The 20,350-nt window shown below is 37.8% G+C and overlaps 2 protein-coding genes across 3 annotated transcripts; both read left to right on the top strand.

The window, feature by feature from the left end:
* Positions 1 to 470: 470 nt before the first annotated feature.
* LOC122315509 lies at positions 471 to 932 on the top strand. Its single transcript, XM_043131446.1, has one exon. The coding sequence runs from the start codon at positions 471 to 473 to the stop codon at positions 930 to 932; it is 462 nt and encodes a 153-aa protein (XP_042987380.1).
* A 7,345-nt stretch (positions 933 to 8,277) lies between these two features.
* LOC122317503 (phospholipase D zeta 1-like) lies at positions 8,278 to 19,862 on the top strand. 2 transcript variants are annotated; one of them, XM_043134627.1, is made up of 21 exons: positions 8,278 to 8,800; positions 9,623 to 9,724; positions 9,957 to 10,072; positions 10,204 to 10,345; positions 10,585 to 10,626; positions 10,906 to 11,067; positions 12,039 to 12,212; positions 12,608 to 12,850; positions 12,940 to 13,056; positions 14,016 to 14,155; positions 14,275 to 14,424; positions 14,806 to 14,962; positions 15,208 to 15,729; positions 16,036 to 16,146; positions 16,376 to 16,522; positions 16,611 to 16,808; positions 17,155 to 17,256; positions 17,894 to 18,025; positions 18,241 to 18,306; positions 19,102 to 19,163; positions 19,247 to 19,862. In XM_043134627.1, the coding sequence occupies exons 1-21, from the start codon at positions 8,594 to 8,596 to the stop codon at positions 19,497 to 19,499; spliced, it is 3,345 nt and encodes a 1,114-aa protein (XP_042990561.1). In that variant the 5' UTR covers positions 8,278 to 8,593; the 3' UTR covers positions 19,500 to 19,862. The 2 variants fall into 2 exon arrangements, with proteins under 2 accessions (XP_042990561.1, XP_042990562.1); XM_043134628.1 differs by lacking the exon at positions 10,585 to 10,626 and having other exon boundaries at positions 8,279 to 8,800.
* Positions 19,863 to 20,350: the final 488 nt, after the last annotated feature.

Here is a 20,350-nt window from a genome sequence, read left to right on the forward strand (position 1 = left end):
TTCTCTCCTCTCGGTTTCTCTCGGTCTCATTTCCCCTCCTCTAGGCAGGTTCTCGGCAAACCACACGAGAACAGCTTCTGCTGGTTCTTCTCTCGGCAGGTTCTGCAGCTTCTCTCTTCCCGTGTATTTTTTTCTTTCTTTTCCCAGCCTCGGTCAATTATTCCCAGCCTCGGTCAATCATTCCAACACAGCATCCGTTATTTTCAAACCCCATATATATGGGTTCAGGTCCTTTTTTGTTCTTCTTGAGGCTGATGACAATCCACTGAACAAATTCTTCTTGAGATTCTGTGTGGTATTTCGAGCACACAGTCCGTGGGTCATTTATCTTTTGACAGTTTCGGTATCCTCTCGGCAGTTTTATTAGCTTTCTAATTTTTTTGTGATTTTGCTTCCTGGCATCTTTAGTGCTATTTTTTGTCTCGGCAATTTGTTTTCCAATGGATTCTGCCCCTGTGTGTGTTAAATTTATGGGCACAAATTATTCTACCTGGGCATTTCAGTTTGAATTTTTTCTCAAAGACAAAGACCTTTGGGGTCATATTGATGGCACGGATGTCACCAAACCCTCTGCTTTTACACAATCTCAGGATGTCGGGTCTTCTCCGTCATGGGTCGTACTTGATGCACGCATCATGTCTTGGCTTCTTGGTTCCGTGGAGCCCCATATTGTCACCAACTTGCGACCCCATCGCTCCGCTCAATCTATGTGGGCTTACTTGAAGAGGGTTTATCATCATGATAATGATGCTCGTCGCTTTCAGTTAGAACATGCGATTGCCATGTTTCAACAGGGTAGCCTTTCTATCCAGGACTACTACTCGGCTTTTCTGACCCTTTGGCATGAATATGCTGATTTGGTTACAACGGATGTTCCTGATGCCGCTCTTTGCACTATTCAGACTCTTCATGCGACTAGCTGCCGTGATTAGTTTCTTATGAAGCTACGTTCGGAATATGAATCTGTTCGCTCCTCTTTACTGAACAGATCTCCTGTTCCTTCTCTTGATATTTGTTTTGGAGAGTTACTTCGTGAAGAACAACGTCTTAGTACTCAAGCTATTCTGGAGCAATCTCATTGCAGTTCGGGGATGTCAACTGTAGCTTATGTTGCACACAGACGAGGACCCTCTATCAATTCTAAAAACTTGCAATGTTTCTGCTGCAAGGAATATGGGCATATTGCTGCCAATTGTTATAAGAAATTCTACTCTTATTGCAAGAAGAAAGGTCACATTATCACAAAGTGTCGTACTCACCCTCAGCATCGTCAGGCCCAAGCATTTCAAACTTCGGTTACTGTTTTGCCTGCAGCGCCTTCTGTAGCAAATGGCTCTCCTGCACCTCCTGCATTGAATTACTGCACCTCCGACATGGTGCAACAGATGCTCATGTCGGCATTATCAGCAATGGGGTTCCAAGGTAACAATTCTACTAAACTCTGGTACGTGGACTCGGGGGCCTCCAATCACATGACTAATAATCCCATTGCTTTATGACATGTCCGGCCCTACGCTGGTAAATCTGCTATTCAGACTGCCAATGGCAGCTCTTTGCCCATAGCTGCTGTCGGAGATGTTTCTTCGAAGCTCACTGATGTGTTTCTTGCTCCTCAGCTTTCTACGAATCTTATTTCTGTTGGCCAATTAGTTGATAATAATGGTGCTGTTAATTTTTCTGGTAATGGTTGTGTTATGTAGAACCAGGTAACGGGGGAGCCGATCGCGAAGGGACCTAAAGTGGGGCGCTTGTTTCCACTATTTTTGTCTGTTCCCAATTTTTCTCCAGTTTCTTCTATTAAGTCTTTTGCTTGTAATAATGTTTCAGATCTTAGTATGGTATGTCATCGTCGTTTAGGTCATCCTCATACTCAAATCTTATCTCATGTATTGAACTCTAGTTTACTTGGTAATAAAAATCATTCTTCTTTATCTCTTGAATGTGATTCTTGCAAACTTGGTAAAAGCAAAACTCTTCCCTTCCCTTTGCATGCTAGTAGAGCATCTCACTGCTTTGATCTTATCCATAGTGATGTTTGGGGACCTTCTCCTGTTTCTTCACATGAAAAGTTTAAATACTATGTGACTTTTATTGATGATCATAGCAGATTTACTTGGGTTTACTTTCTTCGCTCTAAATCTGAGGTCTTTCGTATTTTTACTGAATTTTTAGCGTATGTTGACAATCAATTTTCTGCTTCTATTAAAACATTACACACAGATTCCGGTGGTGAATATTTGTCTACTGAGTTTCAAACATTCTTGACTTCTAAGGGTATTATTCATCAATGTTCATGTCCCTCTACTCCTCAACAAAATGGAGTAGCCGAACGCAAAAATCGTCATCTCCTTAATGTGGTACGTACTCTCTTGTTAGAATCTTCTGTTCCATCCATGTTTTGGGTCGAGGCTCGGAAAACAGCTACTTATTTGATTAATCGTTTGCCTTCTCAAGTCTTAAATATGGAGTCTCCCTATTTCCGCTTATTTGCTACGCAACCTAGTTATGATAACCTTCGTACATTTGGTTGTGTATGTTTTGTGCATTTAACTCCTCATGAGCGACATAAATTTCTGCTCAATCTGTCCGTTGTGCTTTCTTGGGATATAATGTGTGTCAAAAGGGATTTGTGTGTTATGATCATACTTTACATCGTACACGGATTTCTAGAAATGTTATTTTCTTTGAAAATCAACATTTCTTTCCTGTGTCTTCTGTGTCATCCTCTTCTACTGTGATTCTCCCCTCCTTTGAACAACCATTCTCAGATCATCATCCCGTCAGTTCTCGCTTTAGACCAGGTTTTGTGTATACGAGACGCTCCCGTCCACAGTCTCTTCCGGTGGCTCCACCGATATCTGCTCCTACCATGCTCCAGGACCAATCAGTTGCAACACCCTCAGAGCACTTGGCACGTCGCTCTTCTCGAGTGTCAGTACCTCCGGATAGGTATGGATGGTTTGCTTCTACTCTTACTGCTACATTATCCAATTTTGATATTCCCACATGCTACTCACATGCTGTCAAGCGAGATTGTTGGCAACAAGCTATGCAAGAAGAAATTGCTGCTTTAGAGGCCAATCACACCTGGGACATTGAGCCATGTCCTCCTACCATTGTTCCTCTAGGTTGCAAATGAGTTTATTCAGTCAAAGTCCAATTTGATAGACGTTTGGAACATTACAAAGCTCGACTTGTTGCACTTGAGAATAATCAAGAATATGGTGTCAATTATGAAGAGACCTTTGCTCCTGTGGCTAAGATGACTACTGTTCGTACGATTCTAGCTCTTGCTGCTTCTAGTGATTGGCCATTACATCAGATGGATGTTAAGAATGTTTTCCTTCACGGGGATCTTAAAGAGTGTATTTATATGAAGCCACCCCCGGGATTGTTCACTTCTCCAACTACACATGTGTGTAAGCTTCGTCGCTCTCTTTATGATCTCAAACAAGCTCCGAGAGCCTGGTTTGATAAATTATGCACAACTTTATTACAATTTTCATTCAAGCAAAGCAAGTATGATACTTCATTGTTTCTTCGAAAATCAGACAAGGGTATTGTTGTTCTTTTAGTTTATGTTGATGATATTGTGATCACTGGTTCCGATTCTGTTTTACTTGACCAGCTCAAGACCCATCTCTTAGAGTCCTTTCATATGAAAGATCTTGGATCTCTCACATATTTTCTTGGTCTTGAGGTGCATCGTAGTCCCTCTGGTATTTCCCTCAATCAACATAAGTATGCTAGTGACTTGGTGGCTACAGCTGGCCTACAGGAGGCTACTTCTGTTGATACACCTATGGAATTAAATGTCAAGCTTCGCAAAGAGGAGGGTGACTTACTTGTTGATCCTAGTTTATATCGAAAGTTGGTGGGTAGTCTTGTTTATCTCACCATTACTAGACCAGACATTTCTTTTGTTGTACAGCAAGTCAGTCAATTTCTTCAGACTCCTCGTCATCTTCATTTGGCTGCTGTTCGTAGGATCATACGCTATGTTCAGGGCACTTCTGCTCGTGGTTTATTCTTCTCGGCTAGCAACTCTATTCATCTTGCTGCTTATAGCAATGCTGATTGGGCTGGTTGTGCGGATACACGTCGCTCCATCACTAGTTGGTGTGTGTTCTTAGGTAATGCATTGATCTCTTGGAAGAGTAAGAAGCAAGACAGAGTTTCTAAGTCATCTATAGAATCTGAATACCGGGCGATGTCTTTAGCTTGTTCTGAAATTATTTGGCTTCGAGGTATGCTTGCTGAACTAGATTTTTCAGAAACCGATCCCACACCTCTACATGCCGATAATACGAGTGCTATTCAGATCACAGCCAATCCTGTCTATCATGAGCGCACGAAGCATATTGAAGTCGATTGTCACTCTATCCGTGAAGCATTTGACGCTCGTGTTATCACTCTTCCACATATTTCTACTGAACTTCAAATCGCTGATATCTTCACCAAGGCTCTCACTCGTCATCGACATTGCTTCTTAATTAACAAATTGATGCTTGTTGATTTACGGGCATCAATTTGAGGGGGGGTGTCAACGAGGAAGAATATTAGGCACCGTATTAAGAGAATTATGGAGGAATGTTAGGCACCGTTTGTTGTATATAATTGACTTTCCATGTATAGTATTCGGTGGCATAGTTTATATAATAAAGAGAAATCTCAAGGCCAGAGTATTCGGACCAAGAAATTGTCACATACAAGGACATGGGTCCAAGTGCCATTCAACAATAGAGGTTCAAATTCTTCAGTCATTGCAGTTTTAATAAGGATCACTGGCAGCTTTGGAATAACATGTTGGTTCTGTTTCAATCATAATGGTAGGGTGCCACAGGTTAGGGGTGAAAACCGACCTCATCGGCACGGTTTTTGGGTAAAACCGACGCCAACCGATGAGGTGAGATTCACCGGAGCAACCGACCGTAACCGGTCGATGGGGGGGAGGAAAACCGTCCGTATCTACTCCGGCGGTTCTCGGTCGGTTGTCGGTTCCTCTAGCGGCGCTGGTGCTCGGAGAGAGTAGAGAGAGAGAGAGTTACAGAGGAGAGAGAGAGAGAAGCTGTGAAACCCAGGTGAATCGGGGGAAGAAGAAGGAGGAGGAAGAAGGAGATCAAAACGACGACGTTTGGTTTTAAATCCAACGGCGTCGTTCTACTTATTTTTTTTTTCGTTATCATAGATAAAACGGCGCCGTTTGCTTTAATACAAACGGCGTCGTTTACATGTGTTTTATCATAACAGAATCAAACGACGCCGTTCCACTTAGTGGAACGGCGTCGTTTTATTTAGGTATAAATTAAAAAATATATATGTTTATGTTGTCGGCCGGTTTAGCGGTTTGAGCCGGCCTCAAACCGCGACCGAACCGACGAACGTCGGTTTTGCTAAATCGCTGCCGACCGCCGACCGGTTCCTTGGCGGTTTCGGCCGGTTCCGGCCTCCGGCGGCCGGTTTGCCGGTTTCGTGTACACCCCTACCGCAGGTGGACATCGGGCAGAGTAGAATAAAATAAAGTCAGAGAAGTCTTCGGCTTAAGAGAGCCAGTGTGTGATCGAAGTAGCATAGGATGATGGATGTATAACAAAATGTGGTGGAGGATCAGGTACCGATGTGGTATGAGAAATAGGAGAAGGGAAGCATAAATGTGTCTAAGGGGATGAGGTAGATATTGGAGAACAAAGCTGATGTGTCCAAGCTTCATGTACTTGCTTCCATGCCAATCTCCTAATGGACAGAAGTTTGAAGTCAGGACGTGTCAACTTTTCTCAGTCGTGCAGCTATACAGTGAGTAAATTTTGTAGCCTTTTTCCATTTCAGGTCGATGATTATATGACACCACTTGTGAAGGTTCGCTGTCTCTGTCCGCTATCTGGCTGTTCTTCCAAGTCCTAAAAAATATTTAGGCAGTATTCATAGATTTATGTTGCTAGCTTGGAGCACCACAGGAGATAGATCCAAGCAGCAGTGATCATATTGAGTCAGTGCAACTGGCTTCCTTCAGAATTTCATGTCATTGGAAGCCTGTCAGGTAAATTTTCATAGCAAGATCTGTTTTTTTCTTTCTTTTTAATAGTAGTTTAGTAAAGTTTCTGGGTAATAAAAACTTAACTGTTCCTTGCCCTGGCTGTTACATTCAGTTTAAACTAGATTATGACATTTTATATTGTCTGCTAAATTGCAGCACTGTCTAAACTTTATGGGTTTTATGACCATTGGAAATGCCAGAATTCAGATACGAAGCCAGAAGGCAAGAGACACAAACCATGATAGGTACCTTATAATCTAATACAAGGATTTTGAATATGAAAGGAGGTCATGACTTTTGTCTCCTCAACAAAATATTCCTGCCATGATTAGGATGGAGACAGATACACATGCCTGTCTCTGGCAGTTCCCCTGTCTAGATTCGAGTACAAATTTAAATCACTAATGTCTTCCTTCTTTACTGAGTTGTTAATTGTTTGTACCTGGCATCTTATGTTTTCTATGTAATAATGGTCATGGGCAACAACTTAGGCCATATGTGGTTATAACATTTTTTCAGAATTTTTTATGAAATGTTTTCAACTTCAATCCAAATATTTTTAAATCTTAAAAAAAAAAAAAAATTAGAAAACATCCCTATATATTCGAACTTTGGGATTTATGTCCATGAAAGTTGAATGAAAAGAGAAGTAGTACCTCGCAGCAAACTTTTGGGAGAAAACAGAATTGAAGATTGACCTGCAAAATGTGTGTTACTTCTGGCTCTCCTTTTGTGCCAATTGAAAATGACTTCAATCATGAGCAACACATGAATATTTTTGGAGTTAGAAAAACAACAACAAATAAAATAACCAAAAAAACCCCTCAAATGGCAGTGGTGGGAGGTGGAAGGGGATGTCTCTTGGGAGAGGACTGCCCCGAGCCACCTCGAGGTGGTGGATTGAACCGCCCCGGATCACAATTTCCTCTTTATTTTATTCTTTTCAATTCTCAAATGAGCTTAAAGAATACTTTGAGGGTATTAGTTATACCTTTGTTGCAAGACTAAGAAATACTGCTTATAAATGTATGTGTGAAGGAAAATATTCGCCAACTAAGAACATCTAACAGGTAAATGGTGGTGACTTTGAGTTTGGTAGATTATCATTGTTTTAAGAAATTGTTTTACACGTCAAATGTTGAATAGTTTACAATTTCATCAACATAAAAAATAAATAAAGCTATAAGCAATAAAATAAAGTAATATAACAGCTTCATATGGCATGCTCATTCTGGTCATTAATTTTTTTTTTCTTGGAAATAAAAAAAAAAAAACATTTCTAATATTTGGAAAACCTCTCAAAATATCTAAAAATCATTAATTTACGTAAAAATATATTATTAAACACTACCGTGTATATTAGTAAAGAGATGGATTTATATTTACTTGACACGACATAAACACAACCATCATGCCAAATAGTCAAATAAAATGTGCTTCAACATTTAATTAAAACCCATCCAACATTTGATTATTTGAAGGTGTTTATTTATCATATGGCAAGATAATGAAGCCGTGCACGACAAAGCTCGGATGTCACAAACTTAGAAATAAATATAAAAAGATATTTGGATTATGGTAATGTTAGGCATGTGGGTACATTTGTAAAGTTGTAACAACAAATCCCAACCATACACCTTTTTTTTTTTTTTTTTTTAGCATATTCTCATTGGTAAGCACAAAATATCTGGATATTCTTTTCTGTGATTCTGCCATGGCATATGCCTTTCCAAACATCAACTTTTTGAGTCTCATGGATCTTCCATGGTACCACTGATTTTATTGGCCAAATTACACTCGTCAAATGGTCCCTATTGGGGTTGAAATTCTAGCCTACATTGCTTGGTTTTAATTCAAAGAATTTTGTTACACATAAGTTGGTACTGTATTATGTACTTTTTATGTTCTTAATTAATTGATCAAATTAATTATTTTATATTAAAGAAAAATAATGCAGCCAATTATATTAATTAAATATATAATAAATACATAAAAGTAATTATAACATATTTTGTTCATGAATTCGGGCCACATGAAAGCCTATATTTGTGGAAGAAGATTCCCGGGAATATTGAACGGTTAATTCGGACATTCTGCATTTTTTAGTTTCTCTTTAACTACAATTTCTTTAATTGAAACCCATAAAATTATTTTATGTAAAAAAACAAATTAATTAAACAAGACGAAATAGGATGAGTTAATTAAATGAATCAACTAACCGGAAAACCCAGAGAAGCTCCAAACGTTAGAGTTTGATTGATGCCACGAGTACTGGAAGGGTCGTAATCTCCATTTCTCGTACACACGTCTCCAATGATAGCCTAGTAACATGAAAATCCGGTGAGAACCCCGGTAACTCGACAACCATAGAGCTTGGAAAGCTTTTGTAGCTCCAAAAAAACTATAAAAACCGCTACGTTCTGCTCGGAAGCTCTCTTATTTTTCCTCGCAAAGCGAACCACCTCTCTCCTCCTCTCTCTGATTCTGTCTGTCTGTCTGTCTGTCTTCCAAAGCACATGCAAGAGGTGAATTATATTGGGTTTGTGCGGGAAGTTTGGGATGTCATCGGAGAGGCTTATTGCCAATGGTGTTTTACGGTCAGAGGCGCCTGTGATGACATGGTCTTCGTCATGCCGGCAATACGGCGAGCCGGCGTGGATCTTCGAGGAGTTGCCGAAGGCGACTATAGAGTCAGTTTCACGGTCCGATCCTGGGGATATCAGCCCCATGCTTCTGTCATACACCATTGATATCCAGTACAAGCAGGCACCAACTCTCTCTCTCTCTCTCTCTCTCTCTCTCTCTCTCTCTCTCTCTGTGTATTCGTTTCTTGGTATCTCTTGCTTTTGTTTGTTTGAGTCTCTTTACTGTCTGTTGGGAAACTGTGTAAAATAGTTGTGTAAGGCATATTTTGAGTGTGGGCTTTCTTATTTCTTGTCTTTCGCATATTATATAGCAAACCAGTGGAGACCAATTGAACTGGAATTATGGAGCTGAAAAAATATTCAATAGGAATTATGGATTGTGATTAACTGCAAAAGATTTTCATATAATGATGCATTAGAAATTGAAAGCTCGTTGCTAATATATGCAACATGTTTGATTAATTTAAGAACTACGAGTCTTTTTTTCCCCCCTTCTTTTCTTTCTAATTCGCGTCTGCTACGTTTGTTGAAAGAAATTTTTACAATTTCAATCTTTTAATTTTTGTTAGTTTCTAAAGTTACGAAGAGTTAAGCTTCTAGAATCTGGTTGTTTCCTGGCCTCAAGAACTTGGGCAAAGTGTTCTTGAGGGGAAATAATAGGGCCCCAAAAGATCCAGGAAAATGCTTTTAATAACTACTGGTAAGAAAAATGAAGAATGCTACTGAAACGAACTAGTACTTTTCAAATAATATTGAAAGTGATGATCTAACATTTTGATTGGATGTTACAAATAGAAGAAATGGCCTAGTTAGGTATCATCAATCAATATTTGGCCTTTTGTTGCTTCCCAATCTTATTTGCTGCTTTTTTCTTTTGATATTCTTTCTTGTTTAAAGACTTTCCCAATATTGTGCAATTAATGACTGTATTCATATTGAACAGTTCAAGTGGCGTTTAGTGAAGAAAGCATCACAAGTTCTCTACTTACATTTTGCTCTGAAGAAACGTGCATTTATTGAGGAATTATATGAGAAACAAGAGCAGGTTGGCCTAATATATTGACTTGTCCTTGATAATTTTTTAAAAATCATTTCTGGACTTGTAGGCTCGCCCAGTTTCAAACTCATTGCTATCATTATTAATCCCTTATAATTGAATTTTGCTCTTGAAATAAGAGTAAACCCAGAATGTCAATATAGGTTTTCTGAGTTTCAATTTCCTTTATTCTGTACATGTCACAATTTTCATTTAGTTTCTGCTGTAACTTTCGTGAAAGGTTAAAGAATGGCTTCAAAGCTTAGGAATAGTAGATCAGACAGCAGTTGTGCAAGATGATGATGAACCTGATGATGGAGCTATTCCTTTGCATCACGAAGAAAGTGTTAAAAATAGGTGAAGGCTGACCCTATATTGTCTGCTCTGTTTGGTATTTTAAACTGATAAAGCCTTTTTACCAGAGTTGCTTCTTGCATCTCTTTTGAAGCCTAACAAAGGAGCTTTTTGGGATTTGGTTCAATATGCAGAAATGTTCCATCAAGTGCTGCTCTGCCTATAATTCGCTCGGCACTAGTGGGGCAGCAATCTATTTCTGAAAGAGCAAAGGTGGCAATGCAGGGCTATCTTAATCACTTTCTGGGAAATATGGACATAGTGAATTCCAGAGAGGTGAAATTTCAGCCTTCTTTGGTTCTTCTGATAATGAATCATATTCAAATTCAACACTTTTTGACGGGGTTCTGTTGTTCTTTTGTCTGGATAATAACTGCTATATGTACATGTTTAAGAATTGAAGTTACATTCAGGCCTTTTCTAACATTACTCGTCAATCTTTTATTTTTGAACGTGATTATTGGTTCCTTTTTCCTTTACCTTTTTGAAACTCTCTCTTTAGCTAATTTGAGCAGGTAATGTGTACATCAACGAGTCCTCTACCAGGTTCCTGTCAGGTGATTTGACCGTTATGCCTGCTTGTGTAGAAATCCCAAAACAATGTGCTTAATAAACTAAGAATATGAATTTTGGCAAGGCCCCTTATATTCCTTTTATTTTTCCATTTTTGTGGGGTGGTAGGGTAGTGTCTGGATTAGGCAAGAATCATTTTAAAACTTGATTCAGGTCACACGGTTTTGACATTGCTCAATGAATTCAGTAATCTCACTACTTCATCAATCTTTTGTTCTTGACAGCTTAGGCCATCTATCGTGACAAGTGCCTTTGGATTGTAGGTATGCAAATTTTTGGAGGTCTCCAAGTTGTCGTTTTCACGGGAGTATGGTTCGAAGCTGAAAGAAGGTTACATAATGGTGAAGAATCTTCCGGGGGCTGATTCTGATGTGAATTGTTGTGTGTTACATTGGACTGGGTGTTGCCAAGGCAACTGGGAAAAGGTTTGGTTATGAACTTCTGTCCTTGTGATCACAATTCCCTTTTCTTTCTCTTTCTTTGTTGTTTTATTTTTTTTTTGGGGGGGGGGGGGGGGGGGGGGGGGGGGGTGAGTGTGATTAAGTTAATATTTTCCTCTTCAGAATGAAGAGCCAGGCACAGCCATGTGAAATAAGCCCCTCAGCTTGAAATCCTGTTACATGCCTCTACATTCTGGCTTGAGGCACCTTTTATACATCTAAAGACTGGAACATACCCCTACTCAGTTGTTTAGACATCACTCTTAAAGCACTTTTTGATTTGTCTCTGAATTCACTCTCCAGCCTCGGCTACTAAGTTAATTCAACAAGTGGGGGTGCTTGCTTCAGTCCATTAGTATCCTTCTCCAAACTGCATATCTGATTACATTTTACGACTACTACAACTTTATCACACCAGTGAAGATATTGCGTTGAATAAATTCTTCATGCCTGCCTCATAGGGGTCGAGAATAATATCTAGCTTAAGATTAATGGGATCTAGAACTGCAGTAGGGGTCATCCTGACCATTGGCCGCCATCTAGCTTCCTCTATATTTCAATGATCTCAGCGATCTAGTTGGAGTGACTGCATAAGACTGAGTATGGAAGAGTGGGGCCGTCAGCAGTCTCTCTTTTAGTCTGTCAATTATTATTGGCTTCTAAACTTCATGGCATTAAATGCTTTCAAATAGCTTAATTTATTGTTGTTATTTCACATTCAACCAAGTTAAATCATGGATAATGAATCTTATATGAAAATCAAGTTGTGTTGGTCTTGGTTTGTAGTGAATAATCAATGCATCATACAGCCAAAACGAAAAAAATTCTATAATTCCTGCTCGCATAAAGTGTACAATAGATTGATATGATTTACCTTTCCTGCAACCTCTCTATGTTTTCTCTGATTATTTCTTAACTATAGTTTCAATTATTATTCACACCTTATCTGCATGCAGGTATGGGTTGTTTTAAAACCTGGGTTCCTGGCCTTTCTGGATGATCCTTTTGACACCAAGCTCTTAGATATAATTGTTTTTGATGTACAACCAGACTCCCGTAAAAATCGGTTCTCCCAAGTACATCTAGCAAGTCCTATAAAGCAACAAAATCTTTTACGTTATGAATTTAACGTGAGTAAGCTGTCTTTGTCTTTACTTCTTCAAAGCTTAACGATTCTAGTCACTACGTAACTTATGCATCGGCACTGTGTTTGCTTTTGATTGACATTTTATGAGTCTAATGTAATGGCTATCTGATAGTTATGGTTATCTATATACAAGCAATTGAAGTTTTTTCTGCAAGAGAATCAGATAGCATAAGAAATTGGAACTGCATGAGCAATTTCAAAGTTAGAAGATAATATTGGTTGATAGATAATTTTATGCATATTGACTGTTTGTGCTTAGTTACTTCTTTAGAAGTTTTATAAATGAAATGGATGTTTAATTTTGTTGATTATTCTGAATATACCACCTTTGCTTTTTCAAATTTGATTCTAATGACAAGAGTTTGGAAATTGTGGAAGATAAATTGTGGAAGTCGGAGCATAAAGCTAAGAACCTCAAGTATGGCAAAGGTTAAAGAATGGGTTACAGAAATCAACAAAGCTGGTATGAGGCCTCAGGAGGGTTGGTGTCATACTCACCGTTTTGGTTCCTATGCTCCTCAAAGAGGTCTGGCGGAAGATGGAAGCCAAGCCCAATGGTTTATAGATGGGCAAGCAGCCTTTAAAGCAATTGCTTCTTCAATAGAGAATGCAAAATCAGAGGTTAGATTTTTAAGTCTGTACTTACACGGAAGGCACTCATTTCATGTCAATGTCCGTTTCTTTTGACTGAAGGATTAGATTGTATGCAGATATTGATTACTGGCTGGTGGATTTGCCCAGAAATGTTTCTAAAACGTCCTTTTGATAGACAGTCTTCCTCTCGGCTTGACGCTCTACTGGAAGAGAAGGCTAAGCAAGGGGTTCAGGTGCAAACACAAATGATTCCATCTCATTCTAGATAATATACCGTTTTGGTTTTGGGCTGTTTTTCTGAAACATGAGTTACTTGACTTGATGGAGGGAGGGAGGGAGGGCCTCCAACTCAAGCATAAAATCATTTTTGGGTCAAAATTCATCAAGGGATGTTAATGTCTACTTTTAGACACGGAGATCTTTCTTGCTTATTATATACGGTCTCTATAGAACTGAAAATTTTTGTGGACTGAGTTAACATAGATGCTTATAAAGTCATAATCAATGTAAGTATAACATTTACTAGACCTAAATTGAAGTATGCTGTAGTTGTATGATCAGAATGTCAATCCATGCCAGTTTATCTGAGTCAGATATGCGATGAAACTAGCAGACAAAAAATAAATATTTTTCTTAAAAGGAGACTAAAACTTAAATTTATCACGTCATGAAGTTTGCATTTATTGTAGGATAAATTTTGTGAACGGGAAGGTTTTGGCATCACTCTTATTCTGTTTCATCATTTAGGGATGATACTTATATGTGACGTTCTCTGGTTATTTGTTTCAGAGGAGTTCATAGCATTCAGTTGTTGTGTGTTTTAGCCTCCAGTTTCATAGCAAATTTATCCATGTAGTCATCTGTTCTCATCAATTAGTTCATTCCTAATTGTTATAGACTTATCGTTTCAATAAAAGTTATCTTTTCCAAAAGAATGTTCAGACTTATTGATTACGAGTTACAAATGCTTGCAACAGTGATTTGGCTGACTTTATTTTCGGTCAGATATCATTCTTCTGATAAAACATGAGGCTCGCCTTGAATATTTAGTCACTTATTTTTATCAATTGATCTTGTTTCCCTTCTCTTATCATATTTTTTTTATTTGTTTTCCCACTTCTGTAATAATTTCCATGTATTTTGAGTGGATTTGTAAATAATTTGCAGTTAACAATTTGCAATAACTATGCAGATTTACATACTTCTTTACAAGGAGGTATCTCTTGCCTTGAAAATCAACAGTATGTACAGTAAGACAAGGCTCCTTAGCATCCATGAGAATGTGAGGGTATTGCGTTATCCAGACCATATCTCCACTGGAGTTTATTACTGGTATGCAGTTTATGGAAACTTTCTCAGAATTCTTGTTGCATCTATGGATTTACTCTCTACTTAGAAATTACAATTACCTTGATTTCTTGCAAGTGCTTATCAATTCTGGTTATATACAGGTCGCACCATGAAAAACTTGTGATTGTTGATTACCAAATTTGCTTTATTGGAGGATTAGATTTATGCTTTGGCCGTTACGACACAATTGAGCACAAAGTGGGTGATTATCCTCCTCTTACATGGCCTGGAAAGGACTACTATAACCCAAGGTACTTTACCTCTCTTCTTACCTTTGTAATGACTCGGAACATTTTGTACAAGATGAAGCAAATATGATTCTCCCTTTGGTGTTTTATGGTACAATTATGATGCATTTAACTAATTTTTATATGTTGTATAAAAATAAAAATAAAAATAAAAACTAATTTTTATATGTGCTATGCATCTACAGAATTGTCTAATTTTATATTTAACACTCAAAATATAAAGCTCTGTACATATTAGTTTATATCATCCAGTGTGATTGTTCATATATGGAATCTATCTAGAGTTTGTCATTGCTGTTGGTTTGTAGTTAATAGCTCATGCTAATAAATTCTCATCTTCTATTCTGTTTTTCTTTTCTTTTTTACTTTTACTGCGGGGTGTAGAGAATCTGAACCAAATTCTTGGGAAGACACAATGACAGATGAAGTGAATCGTAAAAAATTACCTCGTATGCCATGGCATGATGTCCATTGTGCTCTTTGGGGACCACCCTGTCGTGACGTTGCCAGGCACTTTGTTCAGCGCTGGAACCATGCTAAGGTTAAGATTCTGTTAATGATAATCTCCAGGTCAAATTAACTTTTATATATGAGTAATGGTAGATGTACAAGTTCTACTGCGTAGGCTTTAAAAACTGATGTATCGCTGACAGAAAGTTCAAATGAAATAGCACGTCAAACCAATATTTAGTACCTTGGTGATGTGTTACCAATCACATGATTGTTGTAAGATTTGTAGTAAACTTTTCATTTTTCTTTTTATAACATAATGGAGCATTTATTCAGAGAAACAAAGCACCAAATGAGCAAACAATTCCATTACTTATGCCTCACCACCACATGGTCCTCCCTCATTACATGGGAAGAAGCAGAGAAAGAGATATTGACAAGAACTCAGATGAAAATCAGAAAGGCATCAGTAGGCAGGACTCTTTTTCCTCACAATCACCATTGCAAGATATCCCATTGCTTTTGCCTCAGGAAGCTGATGGACTAGCAGCTTCCAATGTAGACTCAAAGTTAAATGGCCTGCATATGAATCATAACCTTGTTGATCAGCCAAATGAAGAACGTGGAAATTATTCATTTTCCTTTAAGAAGTCAGAAGATGAAGACCCAGCCCCAGATGCACGGATTAAAAGCTTTGCATATGACCTTGGCTGTATGGATCTTCAAAGTGAAATGAATTCAGATGTAGTGGCACATTGTGGCATGAAAACTTCAAATGAGTGTGAAACACCCAAGGAAGGTGATCATGATGTTGCTGCTACTGACTGTGTTGGTCCATGTACTTCTTGTCATGTTCAGGTTAGCTCTTTTATCCATACCTCAAGGAGTCTGCCAACATAATATGAGTTCCATTCTAGGAAGTAGTATACCATTTATTGTTTATACCATTAGCCATCCACTTCTGCTAGGCACCAAGCATAAATTCATAGAAACTAGCCAAATCTAAATCCAGGCTTTAAAAAATTATAAATATTATAGTTGTGAATGCAAAGTTATGGCACGATATTACTTGTTTACGGTTATTTTCTCCTTCCATCTGTATCTCAATTTCCCTTTTTAATCGTTTATCTCCTGCCTTCTTTATATACGTTATGTGGTGTATAGATAATCAGAAGTGTTAGCCAGTGGTCTGCTGGGACAAGTCAACCCGAAAAAAGCATTCATAGTGCTTATTGTTCTCTCATTGAGAAGGCACAGCATTTTATCTACGTCGAGGTATTACATTTTGTCAAAGCAGCTTTATTTTTGGGTTAAAAACTAATTGGATTGCTCTTGATCCTACCTATTTTGACAACTTATTGCCAATGAAAAATTTAATTTGAGCACATCATGTTAATAATATGATTGGTGGATTGTGTTTTGTGAAAAAGGTTAGTCTGCGGAGCAGTTTGATTTGTCTTTATTGCTAGCATTTAACTTATCTTTATTGTTTGATTGCTTCCAGAATCAATTTTTCATATCTGGACTTGAAGGGGATGAGATAATACAAAACCGTGTCCTGGAAGCTTTATACAGGCGTATTGTGAAAGCACACAAAGAACAGAAGTGTTTCAGGGTCATTGTTGTCTTACCACTCTTACCTGGCTTCCAGGTACTTACTCTTGGTGTTATTTCTTAAATATTGAATATTAAGTCCCGATACTTAAGCCTTTTCTTCTGTTTTGAACCTTTTATTGCAGGGGGGTCTAGATGATAGTGGTGCAGCAACTGTTAGAGCATTAGAGCATTGGCAGTATCGTACTATTTCTAGAGAAAAGCACTCAATACTGGATAGGCTTAATGTCCTTCTTGGTCCTAAAACCCATGATTATATTACTTTCTATGGTCTGAGATCATATGGCAGACTTTTCAATGGTGGTCCTGTGGCTACAAGTCAGGTAATGTCTTGTTCTACATGCCTACATGCACCATGCATGATAATAGGGCCTCTTCACATTTGATTCCATAGCCTCCCATACTTGCTTTATAGATGCACCTGGACCACATGGCAAGTGGGCTAGGATGCTTTACAACTGGATCACAAATCAGGGATAACACTTCCAGATTCTGGTCCCATGACCCCAAAATGGGTTGAGGTGTTGTCATCCCAAAGCTGCATCTCTATACTTAATAAATAAGGCCTAGATTAATGTAGGATTGTTTTTCAATTTTTTTTTCTCAAACCATGATGATTCCCACGAATTATATGCTTGCTTTTCATTGCATATCCTCACTCTTATGCAGGTTTATGTGCACAGCAAATTAATGATAATAGATGATCGCATTGCCATGATTGGATCATCCAATATAAATGATAGGAGTTTGCTCGGATCAAGAGACTCTGAGGTATCATTTCTACTTTGGCACAATAGCTACCATAATGAGCATGTGAAAGAGCTTCAAATCTGGAGTACATTTACTGAATTTTTTCCTTGGGGATCTAAGCCAAGAATATAAACTCTTCTCAGATTTAGGAGATGCCAGGGAACTGTCATGCTTTATTCATCCATTACCATAGATCACTCAACACGAATGCAATCTTCTATTCAAATACTTGAGATAATTGTGGAAAAAAACTAGAATTTGCGATATGTTGTCAGAATATACTAGTAAATGGATGAGTTCTTTCAGTTTCTGCTTGAGAAGAAGGAATGGATTTCTCCTAGTGTGTGTTTGATTTAATGTTTCCAAGAATCGTGTCTCTTTCTTTTGGAATATGCAGCCAGTACTCAACTAGTTTGGCACATTTCTTGAATGAAAAAAAAGAATTAGATATCCTCTAGAAGTAGCATAATCCAAATAATGCTATTTGGAAGATTGTTTGCTAGATACAAGTTTGAGAAAATAATGACTAGATCAAATTTAAAATAAGAAGCCAAGTCTTATTGATTTATTTTTATGAAGGTGGTGTTTTAATCTTTTCTGGTTTTCTGAGAAATAATGTAAATTGAATATATATTTTACTATATGATTGCTGTTTCAGATTGGAGTCGTAATTGAAGATAAAGAGTTTCTTGATTCATCTATGAACGGACAGCCTTGGCAGGCTGGAAAATTTGCTTATAGTCTTCGGTGTTCATTGTGGTCCGAGCACCTTGGCTTGTCTGCAGGAGAGGCAAGTAATATTAACTAAACATGCATGTTTCTGCACTCTTCTTGCTTCCACAAAGTTTCAGAGGTGATATGTAAGGCCTGCTGCAGTATAAAACTGAATGAGACTAATGTAATTATAACTCCACTATCAAAGATACTTAGCACCACCACCTATTCATCAATTAACTAGTGACGTCATATGGTGCACTAATACCATAAACTCTTTTTCTTTTTCAGATAAGTCAAATCAGTGATCCATTATTAGACTCAACATACAGAGATCTGTGGTTAGCAACTGCAAAGGTGAAATTTGCTAGTTTTTGTGAATGTTCAGTTGGTTTCAGTGAGGTGTATGTGTATTGTGTGCTGTATGCATATGAAATCCAATATCATATTCATATACATGTAACAAAACTGACCCTTACAACTCCCACACACACATGCAGGCAATCACAACACGTAAATTGATATGTTAAGTCAAAGTCTATGGTAGAATGTGGCCTTGACATGTGTTTTTTCTAGAAAGTTTCGTTGAAGCCATAGACTAAAGGGTTTTTCCTAGTAGTCTGGATTGAATGACTTGGTTTTTCTCCATGCAAGTCTTGGAGGAAATTGGGCTGCTTGATATTACAGTGTAGTGTCTAATGTAGGTTAGTGTCATCTTAAGAAATAATTTGTATGTGGAAAAGTAGGCTGTCTCAATCATTGTGTAATGCTCCAGATTAAGTATAGAAAAATGGTGAATGGGATCTCACACTGTCTGGGAGAGATGTTCTTGTGGTTTATAAAATTTGAATGGACTCTAATTGTAACCTCGACTATCTTTTTTGGGATTATAGTGCAAATATGACTAGCATTTTCCTGTGTTGTTGCATATGGTACGTGAACCACCTAGTAAAGCCAGCCCATACTACTGAAACACTGTATAACATGGCCTTAACAAGATGGTCAGAAATTCAAGAGGGAAAGTTTGTAGCTCCCGATTCCCATGCGGGGAAAAGGAATAGCTTTATATTGTTTTATATTTTTTTTTCCCTTTCCACTGATTGTTTTTCCTTTTGCTACACTACCTAATGAACATACTATAATATGTGACAGGAAAATTCCATAATCTACCAAGACGTCTTTTCTTGCATTCCCAATGATCACATACGCTCCAGGTAAGATACCACCATGACTTCATATCCTTTATGCTCTCACTTTCCACTCTCCCACATATGTTTAATCTCGCTATCAAACACAGAGCTGCTCTCCGGCAAAGCATGGCCCATTGGAAGGAGAAACTAAGCCACACCACCATTGATTTAGGAATAGCCCCTGAAAAGCTAGAATCCTATGAGAATGGAGAACTCAAGTTAATAGATCCAATGGAGAGATTGAAATCTATTAGGGGACATCTTGTTTCCTTCCCATTAGAGTTCATGTGTGAAGAAAACAATATGAAACCAGTATTCAACGAGAGTGAGTTTTATGCAGCTCCTCAAGTATTCCACTAAGGAGGTAAAAAAAAAAGGGTAGTAGATAGAGAATATATATATATATATATTTAACAGGACCATTATTTTACCTATCTACGATGTAGATAAATCCCAATTATGGCAGAGAACAGGAATGCCAAGTTGCTAACAGAAGCTACTAACAGAAAGTTGACAGCACTCACAATATTTTGTAGATGTGTTAAGAGTAAAATTATTCAGAATGCCACATTGGCCTTCATGTAATATCTAAGACTACTGGAATTGTAAAAAGTAAGTGTGTGCTGTGTGTGTGTGTATATATGTATTCTGTTTTCCATTTATTCAAGGATGTCCTTGATTTTTTGTAACATGTATATATATATATATTGTTTTCATATTCTATTTTTGTTTTCTTATTTTTGTGCTGGAGTTTGAGACCTAGTACATATTTTGGCTTTCAAATCCAATGTACTGGTTCTCCTAAACTTCCCAGATAATGAGGCGATCTTGAATCTTCTGATTTTGCTGTGTTTGATAAGTGTGTGAGAAGTTTATTTTGCTTATAGAATCCGAGTCTAAAGTAAGACACGGTTGGTTGCTTAACTCTTACGCTTGGTTAACCAAAACCAAAAATCTCATCTCATCTCAACTCATCATTACAACTTTTTCAAATTCTCATATAAAATATAATAAACAATTTAACTTTTTCAAATCTCAATACGAAATTAATATTAAGAAATTATATTATAACAATATTTTATTCACTACCATTCAAAACATCTCATCTCATCTCATATGTATAACCAAACTAGGTTGGATTTGAATGTTGATCTGAGTTGAGTTCTTTATGAATAGTAGTGAGTTGAAACAGTAAAAGAGTTTTGTGGAGC

Source organism: Carya illinoinensis, chromosome 7 (assembly GCF_018687715.1).
Source record: "Carya illinoinensis cultivar Pawnee chromosome 7, C.illinoinensisPawnee_v1, whole genome shotgun sequence".
Taxonomy (NCBI): Eukaryota; Viridiplantae; Streptophyta; class Magnoliopsida; order Fagales; family Juglandaceae; genus Carya; species Carya illinoinensis.